The following is a 26933-nucleotide window of genomic DNA, read 5'->3' as shown; positions in this document are numbered from 1 at the left end:
CAAAGAAAACGAAAGGCATTGATTGCGATTCGTTACCCACCATTAGTGTATTCATAATATACAAATTATTTTGTTTTAGAAATACCGGGTTAGACGAATGGCAATGGTCCATTTTTATCCTCATTTGAAAAGGGCCAGATTGGCGCCCATGCGATGCCACTCCACGTGACGTCACAGGAACCTAGTTTCTATAGGAGAAGATAGGAGTTATACATCGTCTGAGGTTACCAATGCATGCACGAGGCGCAGAGCTCAGGGAAACATGTATTAACAATCACTTATTAAAACTGGCTAAGGTCGGAAAGTTTTCCTCGTTTGATAAGTTATTAATAATCCTTATTTAAGCCAAGCGCTACCAGCCAGCAGGGTACTAGGCTACCCGCTAGCAGCCTGCGACGTATCAGCGCTAAGCCTCGCCTCAAGGTCACCTCGCAGGGCGGCAACGGGAACCAGAAATACGTCACGCGGAGAGACTTCCCGACATTCATACTTAAGCGTCGCGTTTTCGCGCGCTTGAAAATTTTCACTTTTCATTTAAACGCGAAAAATAGATATCGTCATTTAAAAATCTAAAAGCGTGAAATACGTACTCCAGGAGTAATAATCTTTCGATTTAGGCAATAAAAAAATAATAGGAAACCACCCTATTGACTCCAATACAAAGAAATAATTAAACCTTTATTCTGTGACTGCACTGGAATAAATCTAAAATCACAGCTGGAAAGATATTTAATTTAGAAAATATGAAAAGACGGGAGAAAAAAGGAAAATAATGTTTTAAAGTCAACATAAAGATAGAAAGATATTATTTTCGAGAGTAAAACTCAACACGTCAGGGAAGTAACTATTTACACAGTGTTAACAGCACACACGTACGAAGTCGTAAAAAATGCTTGAACGGCTATTAATCACTACAGCTTTCTAAATCCTTCATTCCTAAGGACTAGGCATAGACGGCGAAAATAGTTACCAGGACATGAAATCAAGAAAACGGCCACTCCCAACGATTCTCTTAAAGATTAATTAAAACTTCCATCCTGTATCTACAGATACCCACCCCAACGTACTATGTGCAATTTAGGACTCATCTGTTACTTCATTTTCATTCACTCGAGTAAAAAAACTAATTTTCCTTCACTTAGAGAAGGCGTTCGCGACATTCCTTTGGAAAATATTACAGCTTGTGAAATGACAATGGGTTGATTGGCTCGCGCGAGGGCCACTAGGGCGCAAATAGGGGCTTGTTTCACTGCCGCCGCTAACATCACATCGCTCCCTATAATGAATCTATGATGGGATAGAGAGAGCTGGGATCTAATTCCAGACGCCGACTGGTAAGGGAGGAGATTGAGGGAGTAAATGCTCGCACGACGGCCAACCAAAGACGAGCAAAAGAAGTAAATGAATCACACTCTGCTTGGCATTCTGCGACTCAGCGATCGGCACACATCACTCGCGGGCCGCACGATGCAATTTCGCCAAATGATTTCAATTTGCCCCCCCCCCCCCCCGCCCATCCCAAATATAAAAGAGGTGGAGCTGGGAGCGATGCGGTGTCACTCCCCGTTTCACGATTTTTTGCCACCGACGAATTCCGACCGCTCGACAGCGGTAGCCGTGCTCCGGTCGAGAAAAAAGCGCCGGGTGCGTGGCGGGTACCGGCGGGAGCGGACGAAGCCGCCGCCCGCCCGTTTTTTCTTCCTGCGCCATCATTTAAAACATATTACGAAATTAAATTCCCGGGCGCGCAAAAATCGCCCGACGGTGATTCATGGCTTCACGGACCTCCTGACAAATGGCCCTCGGTGCACCTGTCACGGAATTAGCAGGTTTTTCGCGGCCAGGTCCCAACACGGCCCAAAGCAACACAAACACCGCCGCCAGGGCCATCCATCCACGGGCACGCCACATATCAATTACAGGGCCTACTATTTTTAACAGTAACTCGGCTCAGCGAGAGTGGAGGAGGGGGGGGGGGGGGCGGCTGCCTTTGAGGTGGCCTCCGGGGAAGGGGGAGGTGCTTCCGGTCGGCTGGGCAAGTTAAGAGGGAGAGGTTAGAAGCCCTTCACATTGTTTCCAATTGAATCTGAGCGTGTTGAGAAGGGCGGGGAACGGAGAAGCGGCAAGGACGGTAATTGTTTCAGAGAGAATCGCATCGAGAGGAACTTAGTGGGCAAGCACGATTTGAAAAACGTAACAAAGGACGCCAACGTCGGTAAGCTGTAAGACAGTAACAGCCAATACTGGATTTTAAAATAGTGACGTGATCAGGGCTCGAATCCGGTGCCCCCGCTCCAACGTCCACTACCCGAGTGAACGACGTTGAAAGAATTCCATGGCGAGGTAGCGTCCGCAGCGAGGCTGTCATTGAAATGAAGACATAAGAGCATCATGGGCAAGGAATGCAACCAATTGCATCATGGTTACAGCTGTCACTGAATTGACATAATGGTGAAAGTGGTGATATCATCCGACGATAAATCAGGTAGCTTTATCGAGAACAATCGAACGATGATGAACGATCAACAAAAATTGATCCCCAATGACAACCAACAACCAATTTCAATTCGCTTTTTATTGCAGTTTTGCGGGAGGATTTCCCTTCGAATCTTTGTAAGTGACATATTTACGCATCTTGTACGCATTCCGTCAACCAACGGAACACTTTTAATGGAACTCGTGGACACCATTGTTCTCATAAACTGATTCTGATTAAATTTCTCATTTCGAAATACTTTTTGCTTGCAAAAAACATGAAAAACGAACTTGTTTTACAGAAATTCCTATTTCCTCCCATACGAGTTAGAAGCTGGGATAAAAGTGGGAGGAATGATGTTCAAATCAGTGAGATTCGCGGATGATCAGGCGTTGATTAGCCAGTCAGCTAGGGGGCTTCAGGCTCTAGTGGATGCGTTATACGAGCGTTGCGAGGAGTATGGGATGAGGATTAATCAGAAGAAAACTAAGGTAATGCGGTTTTGTAAAGTATCACGAGCGAGGAATGTGAGACTCAAGATAAAGGTGGGTGGTGAAAAACTTGAGCAGGTTGAGCAATTCAACTATTTAGGCAGTACGTTAGAGGAAAACGGATACAGTAGTAAGGACATCAGGAAGAGAATAGCATTAGCGAAGGAGGCGTTCAGGAACAGGAAGGAGCTTCTGAGAGGATCTTTGTGTAAGAGTTTAAAGAAAAGGCTGGTGAAGAGTTTGATTTGGAGTGTAGCTCTCTACGGTGCGGAAACGTGGACACTGAGGAAAGAAGACGAGAGAAGATTGGAGGCATTCGAGATGTGGGCATGGAGAAGAATGGAGAGGGTGAAATGGACGGAGAGGAAAAGGAACGACGAAGTGCTGGATATGGTTGGCGAGGAGAGGCAGCTTTTAGATGAGATACGGAGGAGACAGAAGGTATGGATGGAGTTAGTGCTTAGCGGTGAGGGAATGTTGAAAATGGTGTTGGAGGGTAGAATGTTAGGGAAACGAGGGAGGGGAAGGAAAAGAATAGGATTTTTGGATAGATTGAAAGAGTGTAGGCTTTACTGTGAATTAAAGAAGGTAGTGCTGGAAGGAAAGGGAGGCTCCCAGCTCACTTCTTGAATACTCCATGAAAACTTACCTTAATCGGTAGAATACTAATAATAAATAATAAAATTTCCTCCCACTGGATTATGAACGTTCTGCTCGAAGTCCTGGACTGAATTTTCGGGATATTCTCAGTAATCAGAGAGCATGAACTAATTGTAGCCGCTGGGAGTTGATCGCCCATTGGCAGTATCCCACCGTGGCCATAGGAGAGCGTGGTTGACTCCAGCCATCCCAGAAGGGACATGGCCTGATGGATACGAATATTAGTGGCAATGCAACGGTTGGGGTGGGAGCACATGGCAGCCGCCCCGACGGCGACTCCAATGATGGATAGATAGGCGTTATCAAAAACGTCAGACTTCTCTGCTCGTCGAGGCATTCGCGACTATTTCGAGCAGTCATCAGCATACGGCCGTACCACGCGACGCTCGCCGCCGACAGGGCTCTCTCGGGAGACGCTGGCAAGCGAGGAAAAAAAGACGATCGGAGGGCGCCCCTTATCGCAGCGGGGGGTGGGGGGGAGAGGCAGCCGGGTGCGGCCACCCCAGCACCTCGCCTCGGAAATTGAGACCCTCTCCGCGTGAGAGACAGAAATGCAAGCACCGCACCCGACATGTTTACGAGTTACCCCGCAGCCAATATGTTTCCGTAAACATTGAAAGGGAAAAAAAAGAAAAGGCCAGCGGAAAGTCTGGCAATGCGAGGCCCCGGATGATTGATGGAAATAAAATGAAAGGAAAATGGTGGGGGAGTGGTTTTGGTAGAGGGGCGGGGAGTGGGGCCGTGGACTCGGGGACGCAGAGGCGCCGCCGCTGACACTACGCTCTGGGGAGGACGACCAAAAGATCTCAAATCCACACTCACACACTGTACACCAATCCCGGAGTCACACAACTATGCCGCCAACCATCTCAAATGCCAACGACAAAGGTTATGGCACTGTTGTAAAGATCGAGTCCGCTCCTAATACTGAAGAGTGAAGAAAAACGAAGCACTACTCATACAAATGTCGAGCACTTCCAAAAGCGTTCGTGTTGATTTACTATGTTAAGAGGAAGTATCATTCCAGCCGTCACATTTTGTACCTCTTCGTTACGCATTTCGAGCGCCTCACACACGAAAACCTATACTCCACCTTTTACCGTACCGTTTACCTCAAATATGATAACTCCACCCACACATGAAAATAGCGAAATAGATGAGAACGTGAGTATAAAGGCCTGTTTACACGATACATTGACACGTGCGAGTTAATGTCTGTTTGAATGATTTTTTTTGGACCGGAACGGAACATCTACGAATGCATGAACCGAATTAGAACAGGCTCCATTTTCTGAGCATGAATTCGCACAAGTTAGGTGGTCACACGGTGCATTTTGGCTTTCATACATTTAGACATTAACCCGTACGTGTTAATGTACCGTGTAAACAGGCCTTAACACAAGAAATAGCCGCTTTATAAGATGAGAAGGTAGAGCGGGATGACTCGTCTTCTTAAAAGATCAAGCTAAAAATCAGCCATATAAAATGAATACTCTTATTTCCAACGTCTTCCATTCTGAATAAAAAGATCGAAAAAAATGTCATTCTATTCCGAAATGACGAAAGATAATGCAAGAATGAAAAGGTGGATATTGTTGTTGAAGTGCACGCTCCGTACTAAATAAAAATCTTCCTTAACCCGTAAATCAGCAGTAATAGTCCTCAACGAACAGACACCGAGGTAATCATAAAAAATATGGTACTCATAAGATGGGCTAAATTTACGATAACTAGCCTATTTAATCCATCATGTTTCCAAGGATGTAATACACTAACTGCAAGGAATTACTACGAACAAAAACATCTTCAAATATTTCTTTATTATATATAGTTAATGAAAACTATAGATTTCGAGGATTTCAATGTGCATTTGAGTTTCACGGGAATTAAATCATCAATCTATAAAGATTCTTCGGTTATCATAAGCAAAGCATTAGGAGAGGTAAACTTTAGCGATGAAATGAATGAAAATTTGATAGCAATGTCGGTAAAAAGAAGCATCGCATGAAAAGCACATACCGCAAGTCGTAAAATACTCTCACAGTTTCATTCTCCACTCGTACCATTTTCTAGTTCCGACGCCATTAGCTGCTCGCCCTCACAAACAGTCGCAGCGTAGAATTTGAACATGCTCCTCGATCGCCACTGAGGCAGCAGCGGAGGAGGCAGCAGCATCTAAAAGGCGGAGTGGGGCTCCATCAGCCGAGAAAGCCCTCGAGATCGCATATCTCAAGGCCATTGGCTTCGATTCCCATTCAGACAGGCTTTAACCCGCCTTACATCTGGATATTACCCCAGATCCCGATTTGAATAAATACACTCCGCGTTAGGCTACGAAGGAATGAGAGAGCCATCAAAATATCGAACTCTTCGGAGGCTTTGGTACGTCATAGACCTTCAAGAATACTAACTCACAGAACTTGACGTGAAGAACCACAAGAAAAAGATGGGATACGATGACGCTGTCCACTAAAATCAGGGATGAATATTAATTATTACTAGTTGTACACAATGACTACAATATGCATGGTCCAAATTATTACTCCTTCCACACACATTTTTGCAATGCAATGTTAAAACATCGAATTCAAAATACGTAATGATAACTTGGAAACTCTAAGATTGCGAGTCACAAATATGACTGGAATATTAGCGTGCTTGTCGGACTGACTTCTGAAAATATATTTGTAAGGTATTCTGATGAAAAATGATCAACTAAAACCTCCATTTTCCGATACACATTTCAACAGAATATACAACATGTAAATTAAAGAATAGATGGTCTTGTGATTGTGAGACCCAAAATTAAAGCATTTTCTCTGTTTTACATGTGAGAAAAAGAGGGATAATCTTACTTATCGTCCGAAAAGACGCGAAGGCTAGAAAGCGGACGGGATTCAACGATTACCAGCCGAGGATGCTACAAAGATCATTAAATAATAAATCTGTAGTGAGCAAGAATCGAGGGTGAGGCGTTGATTTTTTCTCTTCGATGCTTCGGCCGGGCATTTTTTCTCAAGATCATAGACCCTCAAGGATGAAATGCCTCAGAAATCTACAATGGCAAGACAGTACTTTTAGCAAAAGCCAACGAGACAGAAATGGTGAACTAGAGAAGATATTGCCGCATAAATGCTCATGGTTTTCCTTCTACAACATTGACGAACTTAGGATGATAAGAACTGGACTACCCACGTGATCCTTACGCAGCGGATCCGATGCAAGACAATAGTGTATGTAACCTTGTGTATTCCCAGTGTGCATACAATTAATTCATGGCAAACGTCGTGTGAAATATGTTTTTGGGGTCTTGTTCTGAATTTGATCGCATTTGATATGTGTCTGCCATTCACCTGCTCCGATCTGTCACGAGAACATAAGGCCGGGATCCCAAGAGCGAGACAAAGGGTGAGATAAATGGAGGGCCTCGGAGGGCGGAAGGTGGGGCAAAAAGGCCCCCAGGAGAAAAAAAGAGGCCCTTGAAGGGGCCACACAGCAGTCACTGTCCAGAGAATTGAAACCTAACGACGGGGAAACGTTTCAAAAATCATTAGCTGTGATCATTGCAAGGCAGTTGAAATTTGAGGCCATCTGCCTCGGGGGAGAGTGATTAGGGGGGGAGGGAGGAAGGTGCAGAGAGGAAGGTGATGTGGAAACACTGCTTGGGTGTCGGCCAACCCACGGCAGAACCCAAAAGAGGACCATCACACTCGACGGCCTGAACAGCGGACCGTCGAATGGATCCAAGCTGGTCAGGTGGCGCCTGGCGTTGTGTATCGAAGCCGGGGAGGAAGGCGAAATTGCTTGATATCTGCGCATGAAAATGTAACGCATTTATTTTTCAAAGATACCTTTGTAACGAAAAAAAGTGAAAAGAAATTCAGAATTTCCTGAAATTTGTGTAATCACTTGCTGGGCCTTCACTCGAGTTTGCGCTTCTTACACTGCAATGGGCTCGTTCACAATTTTTTATTATTTATACCGATTGCGATAGAGTTCAAAAAATAAAGAGAGACGCATTGTTCTGTTTTCCATACGTCGCATACATCTAGAGCAATTCGCAACGAAATATCGACAGGCTTACCCTTCACTGAAAATTTCATGACGTCCTAGACTCGTGCCGAGCTCTTCTCCTCTACCTACTTCTCGGCCTCGCGCATGCGTCTCACCTGGTTCGTTGTCATTAACGCTCTAATGAGCGGTTCTTTCCGTCCGAGATTTGGACACTCTGAACGAATCAATGAAATGGAACTATGATGACGTCTCTAACTCGTAAGAGTAGGCGGCAACCTTTGCATTTTTTTTCATTTTCAATTTATGAGAAAATGGCTGAATGAGGAAGACTTTTTTTCAGTCATAGCTTATCTCTCCCGTTCATCAACCGAATTATTTCACGCGATTGCGATTTCGGGAGTGAGTGAACGACCCGTCGTCGAATTCACCACACTAAGCGAGTAATCCGAGAGAGCGACAAGGGCCGACTGGCTAGCACACAACACACACACGCCAGTGCAACCGACATGTTCAGCCGCGGGCGAGGGATATTCTCGCCCATGGGAATATCGGGAAAACAAGCGCGATCGCAACAAATTCTACAGCGATGAGATTCAAAATGCTGGCAATGGATGCGGGGAGAAAATCACCCCCAATTAGCTCCCCCCCCCCCCCGCCCTCCCCTCCTGCCCCCCCCCCCGCACGCCCCCGGTCCCGAAACAAGCGGGCCTGCATTTGGAGGAGGATGAAATGAGGGTTTGGAGCAAGAGTGAGAGGCAGGGCCGCCCCTTGCGATCCCAGGGGAACACGGCAAGGGCCGGAGAAAATTACAAAATACTGGACTGGAGTCACTGGAGGACGTCCGAGAACTTATTTTTTCAGCGATTTTGACATTTCATCAATTTGACCCCTGAGCTAAAACAAATTTTGTGTTGTTTTGCCAACTTCGATTGAAAACCTCCGTTAAAAATAAAATCTAAGGTCGACAAGTTTACTTGATTGAATGTTTAAATATATGTAAAATAAAAATAAGTGGGACGGGTTCAATGCATTGGATGCAACCAGGGCAATACAGAGAAGGATAAAATTTTTAAAAAATTTAAAAAAAGATAAGACGGATAAAAGGAGGTTAAAATTGACCATTAACATTCGTCATAACAGGGATTTCTAAAATCAAATAATTTGTATATTATGAATACATAAATGGTGGGTAACGAATCGCCATTAATGCCTTTCGTTTTCTTTGATGAAGGAAACTACCCTATTCAGTATTGTGCACTTCATGTTAGTGTCCTCATGATTTTCATATGGCACAGATATCTTGACAACAAGAAATGAATAGAGAAACGTGAATTTGCGCTGCCTCCTTTGGCACTGAACATGCTCCACTTCAGTCTGCATGCCCTCGAGTTGCACACAAAGCATTAGGGGATGAAAGGTTGCCGTGAAGCACGACTTATGGAAAACCCTGAATCATATACTATTTCTTTCATACGAAATACAGTGTGCAGCGTCGTACATATACAATTACATGATAGCGAGGACGACCAAAAACCCTCTTGAGCTGACTTGAAGAGGAATGTGTGTGTGGGTGCAGAGAAAATCGCTCCTCGGGCCGACCAACTTGCCATTCCCCACGACGAGCTCATGTAAGACCCGGATGAATAATTAAAGCGACATTAGTCGTGGCGGGGGTAATAGGGGGGGGGGGGCTGGGGGCTGAATGCGTTTAACATTCACTCGAGCCTTCTCTTCGGAAGTTACATTCCGCCTCGGCTCACTCCTCAACAGCTCATTCAACTTGGCGGGCTTCGTGGATTCCCACGTCACTTCAAACGAACTATGACTCCCTGGGCCACCAAATGAGGGGGCAAAATTTTAGACTCCAACTCTGTAAGGAGACCCAAAAATATACACTGCTGAGAGAACCGTGTCAAAATGAAGACCTAAATAAGAGCAAGAAAAACGATGAATATACATTTACTAGAAAATTTATGAGGAAAATGGACTCTAAAAAGACAAGGCCCTAAGCATTCATCGTATTAAGAAAAAATTATTTCTATTAAACTTTCTGCAGCTTATTCAGTCAACGTAAAAAGACATTTCGGCGGTTGCGGCGTAGTTTTCATTAAAAACACCATTTCACGCTTCCGATCGGTTCAACTGTCCTACTTCGAATCAAAGGAATATCTCCCGATCTTCAAGATACTATCAGTGACACGAAGAAAACTTTGCCATTTTAATTTTATAAAATGTGCAACAATTCAATGGATCCCTAAAAATCATCATATACTCCTAATTTCATCCTTTCCATTGCACAAATATTTTAATAGTTTTCTACAACTGCCAGCAGCAAAAAAGTTTTATATTACAAATGAAATCTACATTAAAAGCTTCTTTACAATCTTCGTCTCACAAGTCTTCGACAGATGCTCGTGATGCTATTCATCGCAGTATGTATTTCAAGTATACCCCGCAAATCCTTGAACGATTCATAAACTTGGGATTCTCAAAGCAGGAAGGATATGATTGATTCTAGTTTGGACGAAAATTATGAGAACGCTAGAATTAAGTACACAATAATGAATTTTCTCACTACTTTACGCGAGAGGCTTAATTTATTCTTAACTTCTACGATTAAAACGTACCTCGATAAATAATCCGACGCTGGAACGCACTCACGGTGACGCAAAACGCACAAACAACCTCTGGGCTCTTAAAATGTACTAGCAAGGAAGAACTGCAAAGGCCCTCCACATAAATTATGGAAATATTCGCAAATAACCGTCGCAATCAGTTACAATAATGGGGTTAGCTCCCAGAACGTTTATTTTCGAGTTCGACCCTAAGGGATTTGAAATTTTCCGAGGGAAATTACGTCTACACCCCTGCTCCGACCAAGTCTAAGGAATTTTACGCATTGGAATACTTAGAAGGTGGAATAAATTAGGTTAAAACGAAATAAACTATTGCTAAGAAGGAATTCGCCACGACTGTTAAAGGCATGGCGTGAATAATAGAGTGGGGGACAGCATTCCATTGAAATGGTTCCTGGAAGGCGAGTTGGTAAGTTGAAATGATCTCGCTGCTACGCCCCACTAACGAGGGCCTCCGACGGCTACCAAACCCTCGAGTCCTCGGCTCCAAACTTACAGCCACCAGACGAGTGCACCCTTAAATTGAGGAAAGGGTGGTGCTTGTCCCGATTCCCGCAAGGGGCGCTGTCGCCGCCTTCCTCACCCCGCCGGCGGCCGACTTCATGCCGACGCGACGTTTCGAAAGTGATTTTCGGAGAAATCTCGGCTAAGCATCAAAACAGGGCATATGTGGACCAAGTGGCGGAATACTTAGCGGCAAAACCTATAGTAATAACGTAAGAGAGGTTGAAAAACTCCAACGGTTCCCACGGGTGACTTTATTATTTCAGACCACAGCTTCGTTACAGAGTACTTCACATTAACTTCATAGTATTTTTATCTATAGGTACTCGTAAGTAGACTGCAGCCCTCCGTTTCCTACTGATCCCTCATGTTCTTTTTCTTGCTTCAACAATCAATAATACTTACCTTTTGGCAATCATCGGTAGACTTTACAAATTTTCCTTCCTTTGTAGTTATTGCAAAGTCACTGTTTAATGACATGAACTATCCACCAGGGGTTTTTCTTTGTCATATGCTGTGCTCCGCAGTTCCCGTACTTCTTGGAGAGGAGCAAAAAACGGGGATATTTTTATGGGGTTACTTGGATAATGCTGGCCCTGACTAATGTCTCTTTATATAGAATCCACGGTCGGAAATTATGAAATGCGTAAGAATATATATTTTTATGGGTTGAACATATTCATAGAAAACATCGTAGAATTAGTTCCAGCATTTCCAAAAGTAAACAAAATCTGTTCCTTCTAAACTGCTGTAATGTGGACTAGTGCAGTTTTGGTATTTATGTCTTCATGCCGATGGATTTTCGAGTTTTCAAATTATTTCTTTCGTCGGAAACAAGTCACACCGACTCTAAATGTAAATTGACCAAGAAACAACGAGCGTTGAGGAAACAAGGCATTTTGGCTCCCGAAATGGAATGGCTGAGACTCAACTTTCCTGACCCCGAACTTCGACGTACGCGCAGAAGACATTTCTGCTTCGAGCGGCGCGCCGCGGCGTCGAATATCACCTGGGGCCCGGCCACCGCCCATTTTCACCCGCTAAGAGCCAGCCTCTTCCCCGCTGCATGACCCACGACCCTGATGATGAGATTAGCTGACAGGCTGGCCACGCAATACTCAAAAATCCTGACTTGTTGCCGACACGTGAGAGAAAACGAGCCCCTCTTATCTACCTTGCTCCGTTGTGCGCAGTGTGATATGGGGCGCAGTTATAATATAAATACAACAGAAAACGACTCGGCAAGATTGGAGAGACCAGGAACGGGGAGGAGGAGGGGGGTTGGGGGAATACCACACTCGCTTCCCTGAGAAACTAAGTAGGTGTCAATCGATGGAAATTCCAAAAGGTCATGTTATGATTGTATTTGACCGAGAGAACTCATAACATGCACGCATGTCCATGCCGCATTTATTCATAATTGCACACCGGAAATGTCAAACAGGCTCAAATGCCAACACTAGCCCATTTGCGAAAAAAAATGGAATACGGAAAAAAATGGGATTCGGTTACCATTATCGTTTGGACTAAAATTTAGATAGAACGTGCGCCACAGAATAATATTACTGAAAAATAAGGACTAGGAATATTACCGCACTTCCAATCGAGTCATTAGAAATAAATCTTACTATTTCAGGAAAAATGTTAATTAGTTGAAAATTAGTTGAAAGACCTCATCGTTTTAAATCATTAGAAAAGGTGACTAGAAAATAAATTAATCGATTTTCTCGTATTGTATACGCCATGAGTTTCCTTTATGGCAGCCATGCATGTGATCTATGGAGGTATAATTTTTTCAGAAAAGATAAGCGAAAATTTTGGGTAGGGCATTTACTTTGGTTTGCGCAGTCATGGCGGAGTATCTTTAGTCCTCCGAAAAGAGCTCATTCTCTCGCTACGATTTCCATATCGCCTGAGCACCACATGCATCATCGCGCATAAATACGCTGGTGGGCTGAGAGGCTGGCGAACCTTTTCGAGGTGATCACATTTCCATTTGCTCCCCAGCCGAGGGTTCACGCAACCACCACCCCCAAGGACTGCCGAGTGCGAATAGAACGCATTGCTCGCCAACGGAAGCGGCACGCAACACGGCTAAGGACACGCTTACGTGGCACGGGAGCCGTCGCAGCCCGAATCATTCCTTCCGCCAGTTTCAACCCTTTAACAGCGGCAGCTGGATCTTCCGTGGCGAGCGAGAAAAGGGGCTAGACCCTCTGAGGGCCATTGAATACCGTGGCTAACCCCCCCCCCCCCCCGGCCGACCCTTAAGTTGAGGGGAGGGCACCCAGCCATTACGAGACTGATTATGGAATCGTGAAATCGCTGAGACGACTTTTTTAAAGCATGAATACATCCGTAAAAAAGTACTACAAGGATTTCTTCATTAGTTTAATGCGATATCGAAAAGCCAGAGAATATGTAAAAATTCAACCATTGGAGAGAGTACCAGAGCTCAAGGAAGGAAATTGAAAGCATAGGTTTTTAGAGCATGTCGAAGGGAATGAGGCTCCCGAAGAACGAAGACGGGACTAGTTAGGGTGAGAAGAGAGGTTTGTAAATGGACAATCTCAAGGAAGAACGGATATGGACCTCAAATGTCAGGGAGGACAGGGGTGGAAAAATAGTACCTACATTCAAAGCAATGAGGATTAAATTACATTCTTCACACCTAATGTACACTAAATTTAATTCTAAACCAAGATTTATGCCGTTTTGGCACGAATGATATCGTTTGCTGATTGCAAGACATTCATTTATTAACAGGCGGGAAAAGTTCTAGTTCTGCATCATGCAGTCAAAGACCTGCCTCCGTAATTGCCTCGGAGCTAGCAAAGAGGGTGTCACCTACATAGTTGGGCGGCTGAGTAATTATAATCTAACGAGTAAATGCGGCGAGGAAAGGTGTGAGTGGAGTGAAAAGGCGTCGTTTTGAGAGGAGGGCATCGGCTGCTGTCAATGAAGCTGCAGACACCAAAAGGCACGCTTCTCCATTGCGCGGCGCAAACGTGCGCTGGTAGCTTAATGCAGGTGCTCATGGCCGCTAAGAACGGCGGCATTCGAGTCATCGCTGTGAAAACGACGAAATAAGGCGAAAAGGGCAAGAGCGCGTTTGGATTATCAAAAGCATGGATAAATAACCATGGGCATTTAAATAGACCGTGTTTAAGGACCACTGTGTCCGAATCGTCAAAATGTATTTTGTTCCTGGTTTGGGTATCGAATGCAATCACAACGTAACTTAAACTACGCATTTTTTTTACAATAATTGCGTGAATTCCATCAGGAGAAATCAGACACTACGATATGTATGAATTCGCGTGAACGTACCCTAATAGGCCACGCATCGGATGGAAATGAGTAATTCTCAAATCAAAACAATGCTAAAGATGGTTTCACTAAGATTCTGCAGAATAGCATCACTAAGATTTAAAAATGTTTGTTTTTTAATAGAATGAAAGTTTTGGTACCTTATAACAGCTTGAGATGAAGAGTCAACTTGGGCGACAAAGAAGATAATGTTTTCAACATAGTTTACTCTCACCTAGATTTCGAATAAAGCTTACAAAACAGACAAATATGATATTTAAAAGGAACACACACGTTGTGGATGAGTAAAAACGCTAGTGATAAAAGAGCACACACATTTCACAACAAAAAATTCAAAATATCAAGATCTCTTAGCTACAGAAGAGATCTGGTTTGTAATAAAGTTTAGAACAGTAACTTGACATTTTTGATACGTCAATCATAAAGAGTAAATGCCGATAATTAATTTTTTATCGATTGTAAAATCTGTGGGGATTCTATTTGGAACTACATTTCCCTCAATTAACGCATTCATTTCAATTAATTTAGCCCTGAATTGAGAAATTTCGTTGGTGATTGAATCACCATTCTAACGTTGAAGGAATGGTACCACCTGTTCCATTATCATGTATTTACGCTGGCCTATAAACTTTTGTTAAAGGTTTAGGTTCAACCCTGCATCAGTTAAGTAACATTTTGCACAACATCCGTCATCTAGATTCCGGGATCTACTGCTCACATGTGTCCCAAATTCTTAAACAATGACGACGAAACGAACGAAATTTCCAGCCACAAAACAGAGAGGGTTGGCTGGTTGTATCAGGACATCATCCTCCGATCACAGCTTTTTGTGAACACGATAGCCACTCTGTAATGGACGCAATTACGTCCCATCGACACGGTTACGAGGGAATTTAACTCGTTAACGCGACAGCGAAGTCACACCTCGAGTAAATTAAGTATGTACACGAAAGAAAGTAGATAGGGTGGGGATGTTGAGGGCAGTGATAAAAAATGCGCCACGGAAGAGATTCGAACCCGGAGCCCCGGAGCGTGGGAAACCGGTTGGCCCGAGGTGGCTGATGTACGTCGGGCGTCCGTCGTTGGGCCGTGGACGCGACCGTCCAATAGCAACGGAGCAAAAACGGCCAGACGCCCCGACGGACAACGAAGGTCATTAGCGCCGCTGAGGACAGAAAAGAAAGGATGGAATCGCAGTGGATAGAGCGGAGGAAAGGTGGAGAAAAACCCGGCATCAGCCGACGAGGGTGGAAAGAAAGAGAAGAAACACCTCGGCGTTTGGGGAAGGTGAAAAAACCGGCGTCGAGATAAGCATTTAAAGCAACAACCAATAATGAAAGGTATAAAAAATATTAGGCTTTACGCCTTGAAACGACACACAGGAGGAAAACATGTATTGTAAGCGTTTCGTAGTCCACCAATTAAGAGACGCAACGAATGTACCCAACTTATGGTAGAAGCATAGTGTTAGTGGCACTGTAGTACTGTATAGATATAATTCATAATGAACTGAATAAAAAACAATAAACTATCGTCTTATGAGACAAGATGAGAAGATTTTTCGGATTTGATCTCAGGAAAAGTGTACAATGATGATGCACGTGAGAACGTAACTGAGACCACGGGCTGAACTTCAACGTCCCATCATCATGAGGACAAGTTCAAGGACCAGAGAGAAAGTTCAGGGAAACTAGTGTCGCCTTGAGTGGAACTTGACCGAAGCGGACCCAGAAACCCTTCCGCGCCTTACAACAGCCACGCACACTTGCACGTCTCCCCCCTTTGTCAGCACACTAACTTCGCATAGTTCAATAGGCGAAGATAACAAGGCACCCTCGAGTTTCAACCGCCAACTTGAGGCCAAAAGTAGTGTGCATAGAATACTTCATTATCCTAATTAGGGAATGAAAGAGATGACCAAAACGTAGAAGGGACTATGGCCACGAAAGCGAACTATAGGAAAGGTAACCTCGAAAACTTCCCTCGGCATTGCGACTTACCGCACAGCACTCTGGACCATTCTCGTACTTGTTTCTGGCCTTCGTGAGCTCGCAATAAAAAGCACGAAACTTCCTCACAGTGTAATTTTAGATGGACATGCGTTCCCCGACCGCTCAAGGCTTCACCAAGGTGAGAGTGGTTATAAGTTGAATGAGCAGAATACTGCATAGCAATTAGAAAAGTTGTTTCGCTTCACTTGATACTAAGAATATAAGAATCAGCCTGATAAAGGCATAATGGAAGTGACAAAAACGCCAGGGCAACTATCGCCAACTGAAACGAAAGCAGTCGCTCCGTGGTTTGCTATGGCAGGCAGTGCACCTTACCGCGCCCAGCACCGACCGCCACGGCAGAAGCGGATCGCGACCAAAATTGTGTCCCCCCAGCCACCCTCCCCCCCAGAAACGCGCAGCGGGGCCCGCTCCGCTATCTCACCCGGGCAATGGCCCTCATTAATCTGCGTCTCGCCACCCCCCGCCCCCACGTCAACCCACCCCCGAAAAGTGTCATGCGACTGAAAAATGACACCGGGGGACCATTCAGAAACGAGGGGCCGGGGAAGCGCGGCCCTGCCCCCAGCGCACGCCATTCAGCCGAGGGGGCCTTAATCTCCGGTTATTCATCAATAAGCCGTGGGTGGGGGAATTCTCGCACGGAAACGATCGAGACGAAAGAAACAAGGCCCATCCCTCTCCTCCCCGTCCCTCTCCTCCCCGTCCCTCCTCCGTCCATCACACGACACGCTCCGGACGCAAACGCCCACTCAATTCGCCAATGGACGGCATGCGACCGAACCCTTCGGTTCACACGCAGGAATCTGGGGCCCTATCCACTAAGACAATCTCTCGGATAGTTCGTGGTTGGTTCTCGGAAAGACGTCATCATTACGGAATGAGCTATTCACTAAGGTGTATCCGAACTTTCCGTCACGGGAACTCGTCCGAGAGCGGCCGAAATGACGGAGGGTGTCGTTAAGTGACTTTCCGTTTCTCGGAAACGGAAAGTGATATGCCAGCTGGTAAGTTATGGAATATTTTTACCGATAAAGTGATGCTGTGGAAGCTGGTAAGAAATCTCAAATCATTTGCAATACTGGCACGGTATGTGTACTAAATACAATGGTAAATAGATGATTATGTACGAAGTTTGGAATCAAATAAAGTTGCAGTTGAACCGAAGAAGTCAATGCCTATCATTGTTCAAGTTGTAGTAACTTTCTTAATAAGTTCCAATTTGGGAAATGGTGTTATCCGTTGAAATAAATAAATAAATGCATTTATAAAGGCATTAACGCTTTTCAACAATGCATTAAATTTACTTAATCAATTTGTTTTGGAGTCAGTTGTTACGAATTTGACGTTGTGTTTGGATTTCGACCTGCTAGATTTTGGATTACTGCTTTCTTATTTTGACTGACCTCTTGGACTTACTCTTTATCGGAATCGCTACTTACTGACGTTTTTTAGGCAAGTATTTGCTTAACGCTTTGACCTCGCACCGTTTGGACCTCGATTTTTGGATTAGATTAACGCTTTGACCCCGCACCGTTTGGACCTTGATTTTTGTTTTAGTAGTACCTCGTACTCGGAACATCTTGCGAGGTAAGTGCAATCTTTGACAAGTTATGATTGATTGTTCGAGAAAGTTCGTTTCCTGCGGGAATTCCTGGCGTATGACTGTCACTGTTTGTCACATTTGGCTCCAGTACTCTCATCATCTGATCTTTCCTTGACAACATTTGAAAAGCTTGTGGGTTTTGATATTCTCTTACGTCGTCTGCAGATCTTCACAACGTTAAATGAAATCACAAGTATCTCAATTCTATTAACAAACATAATGCAATTAAATGACGTAAATCATTTTTAGATGAACGAAATACAGGCGTTGAGGTTAATCAGAGAGAGGAGAAGAAGGGAGTTGAGGCAAGTCAACAGGACAAGGTTGCGCCGGCTCCGTGAATTAAGCGACCCATACCTCATGCCTGATGCTGCTTATCAAGGGCTTTACCGGCTAAATAAGGCTCTGACAACCGAGCTTGTTGAAGAGCTGGAGCCGCATATGCACCAGGCTGAGAGAAGCACATCAATACCTACCAAATTAAAGGTGAGAATACACATAAATGAGCACAGCAAGCCTCTTGTTATTACAAAATGATATATTTTCTGAAATGCTCCTAGGTCCTATGTGCTCTACATTTTTTTGGGCAAGGCAGCTACCAAAAGTCTGCTGGGAGTGACTGCCACCTGGGCCTCAGCCAAGCTGCTGTCAGCCGTGCAATTGAAGAAGTGACTGAGGCGATGAACTCTCCTCAAGTGCTGACACGTTGGGTTCATTTTCCACAGACACGCAATGAAAGACGGCAGGCCATACAGGAGTAAGCCATTGTCGATTTCTCTCACAGCATACATAAAAGAATACTTTGAAACACAAAGATGCATTTGCCCTTAACTTGAATGTCCCTTACATTTCCATTCTAAGTAGTTATTGATGGATTTAATAGCAACATAAATTTTCATTAATTTTGGATACGGGAACCTTTGACTTGGTGTCAGTCTTTACTGCTACACTCTTTTCTTTAGGCATCTTCTGCACCTAGCAATTGCTGATGAAAATTCCACCTTACCCAGTTCTTTTCAACAAAATCCACAAGTTCAAGGTTTTATAAATATAAAGAAATAACACAGCATCTTCCAGGGGTAGAAGTATTTTATTTAAAATACATATAAAAAATTAGACACCATTACGTCTGCCTCCTCAAATACGTTATAAATCTGAAATGAAAAATATATTGATGTTAATGCCAGAGATTTCTGCTTCACAACAGGAATTACCAAGCAACAGGATTTCCTGGTGTGCTGGGATTTGTTGATGGCACACACGTGGCCATAAGAGCACCATCAGAGAGGGAAAATTTGTATGTTAATAGAAAATCATACCATTCCCTCAATGCTCAAATGGTAAGTATTGTTGAATAGGTGAAAATAATTTATTTATATGGACATTCAATTCATTTTTCCGTGTTATACTGCATTTTATAGGTGTGTGATAGCAGGCTAAGAATTTTAAACTGTGTGGCTAGGTATCCTGGCAGCACACATGATTAGTTTATTTGGAGGAATTCTGAGGTGTGCAGAGAAATGAGGACAGTGTGGGAAAGTGGCGAGAGGTGCTGGTTACTAGGTAGTTATGATTCATGTCAAATTATTAAATCTCATTCCAATAGAAACCCATAAATTGAATAACTATTGAAGAAAATGCCTGAGCAAGATAAGATTGATAGCTAATTGTAAGTTGTAACTATTGCATGCTCTGAAGAGTACGTTAAAAATGGTTTTATGACTCAAACCAAGCGGGAAAAGTAAAAAAAAAGGAATTTGGGAAGGAGAATTTAGATTGGAATGCAGTTGAAGTTGCAAAATATAATGTTATAACAGTGATTTAAAATAGAAATTTGTGTTTAAATGGAGAAAGTTACACCTGGAAAAATGGTACTGTTCACCGCATTGCATATTTCAACATGAGATTCCGCCTTAAGGCTGAATGATGGGCCAAAATTTTGGCCCATCATAATTCACAAAGCATACTGTTGAAGATAGCTGTGTGAATGCCTGAAAATATTGTGTGAAATGATATATTGTGGAAAATACTGCTGCATTTAATTACATTCCATTTTTTACACCTCATCCCTAAGGGGGCAGTTAATATTATCAAATTTTGCTTATTGGGCAGCTCCAGTTTAATTACATGATATGCTTGTTCAGGTGACTCAGGCTATCCACACCAGCCTTGGTTGCAAACACCCATACTGGATGCTGTGGAAGGTTCACCAGAGGAAAATTATACTAAGCTTCATGTGCGGGCTAGGAGTGCTGTGGAGCGGTGCTTTGGTGTGTTGAAGTCAAGGTTTAGATGCCTTCACCGCACACTTGAGTATGCTCCCGCCAAAGTGGGAAGGATAATAAATGCATGCGCAATACTCCACAATATGTGTATGGGGCATGGTTTGCCCATACCGGAGGAGGAAGAGGATAATGGGCAAATGCCAAACAACCCACCAGAGCCTTTTATTGCCCATCCTAGGGCATTATTGGGAGAAGCAAGGAATGTGAGGGAGTCCATTATTCTCCGTTTGCGAAGATAAATTATGGGTATGTGTTTCAAAATAATGTGCTTGTTTTTACCACTAACTTACTCTGTCTTCACCTCCCTCAAAGTTTCACACAAAACTTGGGCAGTCTCCTTGAATGTTTCCGCTATGGATGTTGCAGCGGCAGCCCTCTCTTCCGCTGCTTTCACCAGTCTCTCCTCGTACTGGTCTGGTGGGGTATCTGCAATGGAAATTGCACCAGAAAATATTGATGAATGAACTTATTTCTTTTCTACTACATAAATTGTTTGAACTCATGAATTATATTCATCTAGGTCAGGTTTAGATTAGGTTTAGCAAATGCCCCTTCTAATTGAAAGATTATTTGATTAAAAGAAAGTCTTTGATTACTTGCTGGAGTAAAAGTAGATGATTCAAAAGATTGGCAATATGCATTACCTACATGCTCACTGGTATTTCACTTTCCCACTATTCAACCCTCCTCGAGTAAGCTTTCCTATGTTATAATGGGTACAATATAATATATAATAGATATCAATAATTAACCATAAAGGTTGATGTTGCTGGTTGATCTATTTAGGCATCTTATTCATTCTAATCATAATTCAGAGTAGTATCCTAGTGCAAATATTCCTTCATTAATGCATCTAAGAGTGATTTTACATTTTATGGAGTAGCTTAAATTTTTCCCTCTCCAAAAGAAAAAAATTCATGTGTTATTCTGAACTATTACCAGTTAACAATAGCAACAACAGCATTTCTAATGTAACTTTTAATTTTCAGGTTTACTTACGATGGGCAACTGGCCTTTTCCTCTTACGGCTGCTGGTCTGTGGAGGTGGAGGAGATGCTGCCGGTGTTGTTTCATCTAGGATGGGCTGAGGGATAAAAGTGAAGGGCTGAAATTGGGAACTGGTGGATGGTGTGATGGGTGGAGTGGTGGGAAAAGTTACTGTTTCAATTTCAGTTGGGGTAGGAAGTTGCATGGGTGGGTGGGAATTGGGAATGCCGTCACTTAATTGCCTCGTAACCTGTGAGAAATAATGAAAAGTTTATGACACATGAGGCCTCAGATTTCTTTGATGGTTACAATGGTAAATTCGATACTATGGTAAACTGTTTGAATTGAATTCTTTTCCATGTTGATTCTACGCAATACTTAGGCCTATTACTATATTGGGATATTCAAAGGTATTGAAATACCGGTTGACTGATTCAGTTCAGCATTTGACAGCACCAATAAGAAGGATAAAAACTTCCCCGGAAATGACACTTTTCCCACCACTCCACCCATCACGCCATCCACCAGTTCGCAATTTCAGCCCTTCAATAATAAGTGTATTCATTTAGAACAGCCAGCAATATTGAATATGAGATCCACCTACCTCCATTTAGACAATCGGAATTATTCGTTTCTCATTACAAATTCCTCATTAATAAGGAATTATTTTGGTTTCACCAATGCCAGGCTAAAAGAAAGTGTACGTTCTGCAATGCACCTCATATGACAATAAGTTTCATTGGAGAAAATGAAAATATACTCATTATTGGGCCAGTTCCCACCATAAGACTTGTTAGACATTCTTCTTAGAGATGTCCATTATAAAAAATATCAAAGCCTTTTGAATACAAAAGTTTTTGCTGAATCGCATCAGTGAAAACTTTGTGTGAAAACCTCAACCTCATTCTCAATTAGGAAATGAATAAGTATTCTCATATCACTAATGCTGATTTCTTTGTAGTCAAACTGGCACTTCAAACCAGTCTTCTTTGGGTGATTGCAACAACATTGATAAAATGAGTTTCTTATTCAATGAGTCAACATATTTAAATCTACTATTGTCAATTAAAAATATGCTATACCAATTAATTAAGGCATATTAATTCTTCCTCAGTTAACAAACCAAATCAAAATATTTTATTTGATGGGAAAATGGTTTGATCAGCAAGAAATTGCATAAACTTTGAATATACCATACTAAATTAATATTTCTTCTCTATCTCTCAATGTAATGCTGTGTCTAAGTTATTTCGAGCAAGCAGTCATTGTCATTACATTTTTGGTCCCCAACTATTCCATCTGAGGTGAGGAAGGCTATCAATTCTATAAATATCTCTTCTGTTGGGCCAGATTAGATTCCCTCAAAGGTTATTAAAGCTTTTAATAATGTTATCTCTTCATCGTGTCATATTATAAATTATTCATTCATTTCTGGGTGATTTCCTACAACCCTATAGCAAGCAAGGTTGAGACCAAATCCTATTATGGGACATTTGTAGAATCAACAATTTATGGGCCAATTTCAGTTCAAACAGTCTTTTGGAATATATTGAAGAAGCTAGTCTATAATTGCTGTATATGTGTAGTCATTTCTCATTAGACATTTTAGACAGATAGACAACTGCCAAAAAAGTTTTGGAACTTGAAAATCAACAACAACAGCTATTTTACAATTTTTGATGGTACTGCCATTGGAATTAATCATAAAGTGTTACAGGTATCTAATCTGACCAAAAAAGTGCATTCACTAGTGTAGATTGTAATATAGATTTTCTGTTTCTAATGCTTCCTTGCAAGGTAAGGTTTATTTCAACACCATCATGTTTTAAGAGAAATGTTAAAAATTTTTAGCAGAGAGCCTTATTATTATTCACTCTGTTAATTTTTTAGAAGATGAACAGCCATATTAGGAGCTAAATTAGTATTTTTTGTTTCACAGCATATTATTTGTGCTATTCCTGCCCTATTATGTAACTGCATTTTTAAATATTGGTTCATGTGTTTGATTCTGTTAATATGTATGATACTCAATGGAAGATAAAAACTTCTACGTTACTTAGCATGTGATTTTTTTTCAAAGCATCCTAGGGTGACCTTGGGCAATGTAAATGATGTTAATTTCAAGGGTGATTATGATTGACAAAAAATGAACAGTTTGAAACAAAAATTTGATTACACAAATGTAACAGTCGGAATATGTTGTCATATGTTGATCAGGTGATCATAAAAAGGTAATGGATATCTATGTCCACATAAAAATAACACATTACCATCATCAATTATGTCTAATCAAAATACCACAATATTATCTATTTTGCTCTCTGTGAGTAGTTATGGTGATATGTTCATACTGGTTAACAAACTTGTCTTTAAGGGATATTTATAAATATATTTATTATAATGTATCAAGCTTTTTGAACTAATAAACTGATAGTATTACCTAATTATTCATTGATTTCTGTTAATTTTCCTCTTCATTGAGATTTTAAGTTATCTCACAGACATATTCAATACTATATTGCATGCCATTTGTGACTAAAAGTGTTACTTATATTCTCCTTATTAATAGTTTATTATTGTTTTTTATTACTGAAGCCAACACTGTAATGTGACAAGTAATGCCATATAAAGTTTCTTTTTTTGATAGTACACTACTCAACTTCTCATTAGCATGAAAAGATATTATCCATTCCCCTAATGTTGACCATAATAGATTGAAATATGTAGTCTTATGTGTAAATAGGGTGTTGGCACTCCTATGGTTTGGTTTTGGATGAAATAATTTATGAAAATTGATTAAAAATTGTTATCTCTATCTATATTATTCTGTCAGCATTATCTAGCAATCGTATTCTGTTTCTATTCAATTTAATTGCTCAATAAATTCAAATTATTGCCTTCAAACTCCATTTTATAGGTTTCTACGATTCAGCAAATAGTTCTACCTGCATGGAGTCGGGTACATCTAAATGGCCCTCCACAGCCACTTGGCCCAACAACCCAAGCAATGTCTCCTCAAGAGGAGTGAGGGCTGTCACTTTGAGGGATGGCCCTCCTCCTGTCCCTCTGGCATGCCCCATAATCCTGGCAGCTTTCTGCTTGGTGTCGCACCGCCAATCCTGCCAAACCTGCCAATAAATATTCCTCTGATACTGTCAAAAAATCAAATTAGAGACAATGCTATTGGATTAGTGTAAGCACAATATTACCTTAGCCCACTTCTCCGCCGTCTTTGTTGCTCCACTGGAGCAGGCGTTGAGGCGAATAGTTAGCTGTGCCCACAGCTGCTGCTTCTGGGCAGCAGCTTGTGGGCCAACTATTCTGTTTGTGGCTAACCCCGGGTGGTCCACCATGAAATTCAGGAGCTCCTCCTTCTGCTCCTGTGACACCCTGGGTGTCAACCGCACAGCACTAATGCTTACGCCAGTATCTATTGTGAATTTTGATAACTTCAGTTATTGAAAAAAATATGATATTACAAATATGCAGAATTTAAATTAGCTTAGATCACCAGGAAATATCCATCTTACAAAATATGATATTACAAATATGCAGCATTTAAATTAGCTTAGATCACCAGGAAATATCCATCGAAATATTAAAACTATCAAGGAAAGAACCATTTGTGAAAGTAGTCTTGTGCAGTATCCTATGCGAAAGTTTTATTAGTTCGCAGCAACGTAATGTTGCATTTTAAGGAACAATGTTACAATAATTAACAATCGTAAGAAATAATGGATCACCAGAAAATACGCTGTATCAATGTCGCCGTGAGAATAACTGGCATTTAGTTAAGCTTTGAATATTGTTTATGTTTACCATTGATATTTACGCTTACCTTTCAGTATTTAAAAGTGAAATTACACTAGGTATACCAACGTAAAATTAGGCGATTTCGCTACTTACGAATAAAATCAATGCTGTGAGAATTGTCCAGTATAGTTGCCTGCGACTTAAAACAAAAATATTTATTAAAAATTAGCATATTTTCACTTACCTCCTCCGCGTTCCATTTTCAAAGGTATGATAAACAATTGCCGGACGATAATCAGCCATTGGCTCCGAGAGGATACGTCATCAGTAACTTCGGCAATCTCCGCCTCTTCTGCCCAAGAAGGGGGGAGGGCACGGAATATATTCCGAGAAGCATAGTGGATAGCATAACAACGCTTCCGAGTGACGGAAACGGAATCGGACACGGAAACGGAAAGCTCGATTCCGAAATCACGGAAACGAGGAGACTTAGTTACTGAATAGGGCTCCTGGTCCGACTCGTGACACGGAAAAGCACGGAGCAGCCGCCGTTGGAGGAGGAAATGCTTAGCACACGCGTTTCCGCGAATGTACCTCTCGGGCCATCGCACGCACTCGCTACAGAGGCACTGGATGAGAAATATACGCCAGAGACTCCGGAGAAAACCTTATCACGACGTGAAAAATGAAAAGTCTGATATTTGAGAAAATATGTCAACCAAAAAACTCCAGCCAACTGTGAAATAATCATTGGCACTCGTTCTTCGAGAAATAAATATGGTTTCTTAGCCAAAACAGTTCTGATGAAATTTTTTATTTTTATTTTCAACGCCTCAGAGACAGTCCAAATGTTTCACATTGGGTGAAATAAACAAATAAATTATTAAGGTGAACGAAAAAACACCAATAGGAAAATGAAAATAAAAAATGCAAGAATTACCATGAATCAACGGAATGCAGAGAAAATGATGAGTGTATTAGCGGAGATGAGTGAGGGGCTAGTATTTAAAAAGAGAGAGCGAGGAGAAAAAATGTGAAGTGAGGGCGAGTGCGAGGTGAGGGAGTTGAAGGGAGAGAGTAGCACGCGAATGGATATGGATAGGCGAAACATAAGAATTTGAAGGAAGAGGGTTTGCGCGTGGAGGAGAGAAGGCCATTGGGCGGGGGAGGAGCACTGCAAAGTCTGTGGAGGAAGTTTAAATCGCAGAGTCGGTGGAAGAGGGGGGGGGGATTCCAAGAGATAAGATGTGAGACATTCTCACTCCCTCGCGGATCCTCGACCCAACTGCGTTTCGAAATAAATACGGTCTGCACAGCAGACATAAACGCACTCCACGCAATGAACGATTTCGGACTCTATGGACTCCTCTCCAATCCATACGGATTTCGGATTCCATTCACCAAAGGAGTCCGGTTTAATCCCAGTTTTATTGCACTTGAATGTATTTTGAAAATGCATCCCATGTTTTCACGATTCACTTCTAGTACTAGAGCAGTTTTGAATACACTCTTTAACACTCACGATGAAAATTCCCACCTTCTTCCATAGCGATTCTCGGAATATAACCTATGACTAATCTTATCCACCAAGTAATGATACACGAATTCGCATCTCTCTCTCCGTGATGGCCTATACTGGCACAATTGATAGGAACCCAATGCATGGCAACGGAAGACGGACAGCAGGTCATCCCAAACGTCACTCGGTGGAGAGAGCGTCAACTTCGGTGCAAGTGGAGGGGACGAGATAGCGGAGATTGCGGCACTCAGTCCGTTCCGTTTAAGCGCATTTCATTTTGGGCGCATTCCCATCACTTTTCAAAAGAGTCCGCAGCGTGGCCACGAGTGCTAAGCGATTTGTGTGTTATAAATTAGGTGCGCAACTCAGCTCTCGCTGCTTTTTTAATGAAAATACAACTTAATTGTGAAAAAATGCTTATAAACGAGTCATTCAAAGTATTTTCCATTGCTAGCTACAACTTTTGCCTATCATCGTGGCAGAGCTCGAATAGTGTGAAACAATTAAAGTGTGCATCTTTTGAGGCCATCCACGATTCAGGCCATTTTTTATTCCTTCAAATTAGCGCAACTGTTGATCATCCAGACTATGTGCCATCGAACGGAACAAGTTGCCATCGGACTGCGCAATACCTGGGGAATATAGCGGGAGGGTAAGGAC

At 42.4% G+C, this 26933-nt stretch overlaps 3 protein-coding genes across 10 annotated transcripts in view; 1 reads left to right on the top strand and 2 right to left on the bottom strand.

The window, feature by feature from the left end:
• Nucleotides 1-26933, bottom strand: part of LOC124171785 (plexin-B) — a 615725-nt gene that overhangs the window by 448717 nt on the left and 140075 nt on the right. The window lies entirely within an intron of this gene.
• Nucleotides 17583-21091, top strand: LOC124171787 (putative nuclease HARBI1). 2 transcript variants are annotated; one of them, XR_006867962.1, is made up of 6 exons: nucleotides 17763-18215; nucleotides 18290-18486; nucleotides 18937-19069; nucleotides 19151-19292; nucleotides 19874-20260; nucleotides 21004-21091. XR_006867962.1 is itself a non-coding variant. In XM_046551108.1 (5 exons), exons 2-5 carry the CDS (start codon nucleotides 17979-17981, stop codon nucleotides 19214-19216), a joined length of 633 nt encoding a protein of 210 aa, XP_046407064.1. In that variant the 5' UTR covers nucleotides 17583-17713; the 3' UTR covers nucleotides 19217-19562. The 2 variants fall into 2 exon arrangements, 1 of the variants encoding a protein (XP_046407064.1); XM_046551108.1 differs by lacking the exons at nucleotides 19874-20260; nucleotides 21004-21091 and adding an exon at nucleotides 17583-17713 and having other exon boundaries at nucleotides 17979-18215; nucleotides 19151-19562.
• Nucleotides 18801-25252, bottom strand: LOC124171786. Of its 2 annotated transcripts, none has more exons than XM_046551106.1 (5): nucleotides 24211-25252; nucleotides 23947-24129; nucleotides 21014-21251; nucleotides 20305-20440; nucleotides 18801-18883 (listed from the first exon to the last, which is right to left on the bottom strand). In XM_046551106.1, the coding sequence occupies exons 1-5, from the start codon at nucleotides 24352-24354 to the stop codon at nucleotides 18853-18855; spliced, it is 732 nt and encodes a 243-aa protein (XP_046407062.1). In that variant the 5' UTR covers nucleotides 24355-25252; the 3' UTR covers nucleotides 18801-18852. The 2 variants fall into 2 exon arrangements, with proteins under 2 accessions (XP_046407062.1, XP_046407063.1); XM_046551107.1 differs by having other exon boundaries at nucleotides 23947-24120.

Source organism: Ischnura elegans, chromosome X (genome assembly GCF_921293095.1).
Source record: "Ischnura elegans chromosome X, ioIscEleg1.1, whole genome shotgun sequence".
NCBI classification, from domain to species: Eukaryota; Metazoa; Arthropoda; class Insecta; order Odonata; family Coenagrionidae; genus Ischnura; species Ischnura elegans.
The sequence above is the reverse complement of the archived record's forward strand: the minus strand, read 5'-3'. Positions and strand labels throughout refer to the sequence as shown.

Coding starts and splice junctions, on each gene's coding strand:
- LOC124171787 (XM_046551108.1), top strand. CDS start 17,979: ATGAACGAAATACAGGCGTTGAGGTTAATCAGAGAGAGGAGAAGAAGG. Junction 18,487..18,936: donor AGACGGCAGGCCATACAGGA/GTAAGCCATTGT, acceptor GCTTCACAACAG/GAATTACCAAGCAACAGGAT. Junction 19,070..19,150: donor ATTCCCTCAATGCTCAAATG/GTAAGTATTGTT, acceptor TGCATTTTATAG/GTGTGTGATAGCAGGCTAAG.
- LOC124171786 (XM_046551106.1), bottom strand. CDS start 24,354: ATGGTGGACCACCCGGGGTTAGCCACAAACAGAATAGTTGGCCCACAA. Junction 21,252..23,946: donor ATGTACCCGACTCCATGCAG/GTAGAACTATTT, acceptor TATTTCTCACAG/GTTACGAGGCAATTAAGTGA. Junction 18,884..20,304: donor TTGAGGGAGGTGAAGACAGA/GTAAGTTAGTGG, acceptor TTTTCATTTCAG/ATTTATAACGTATTTGAGGA.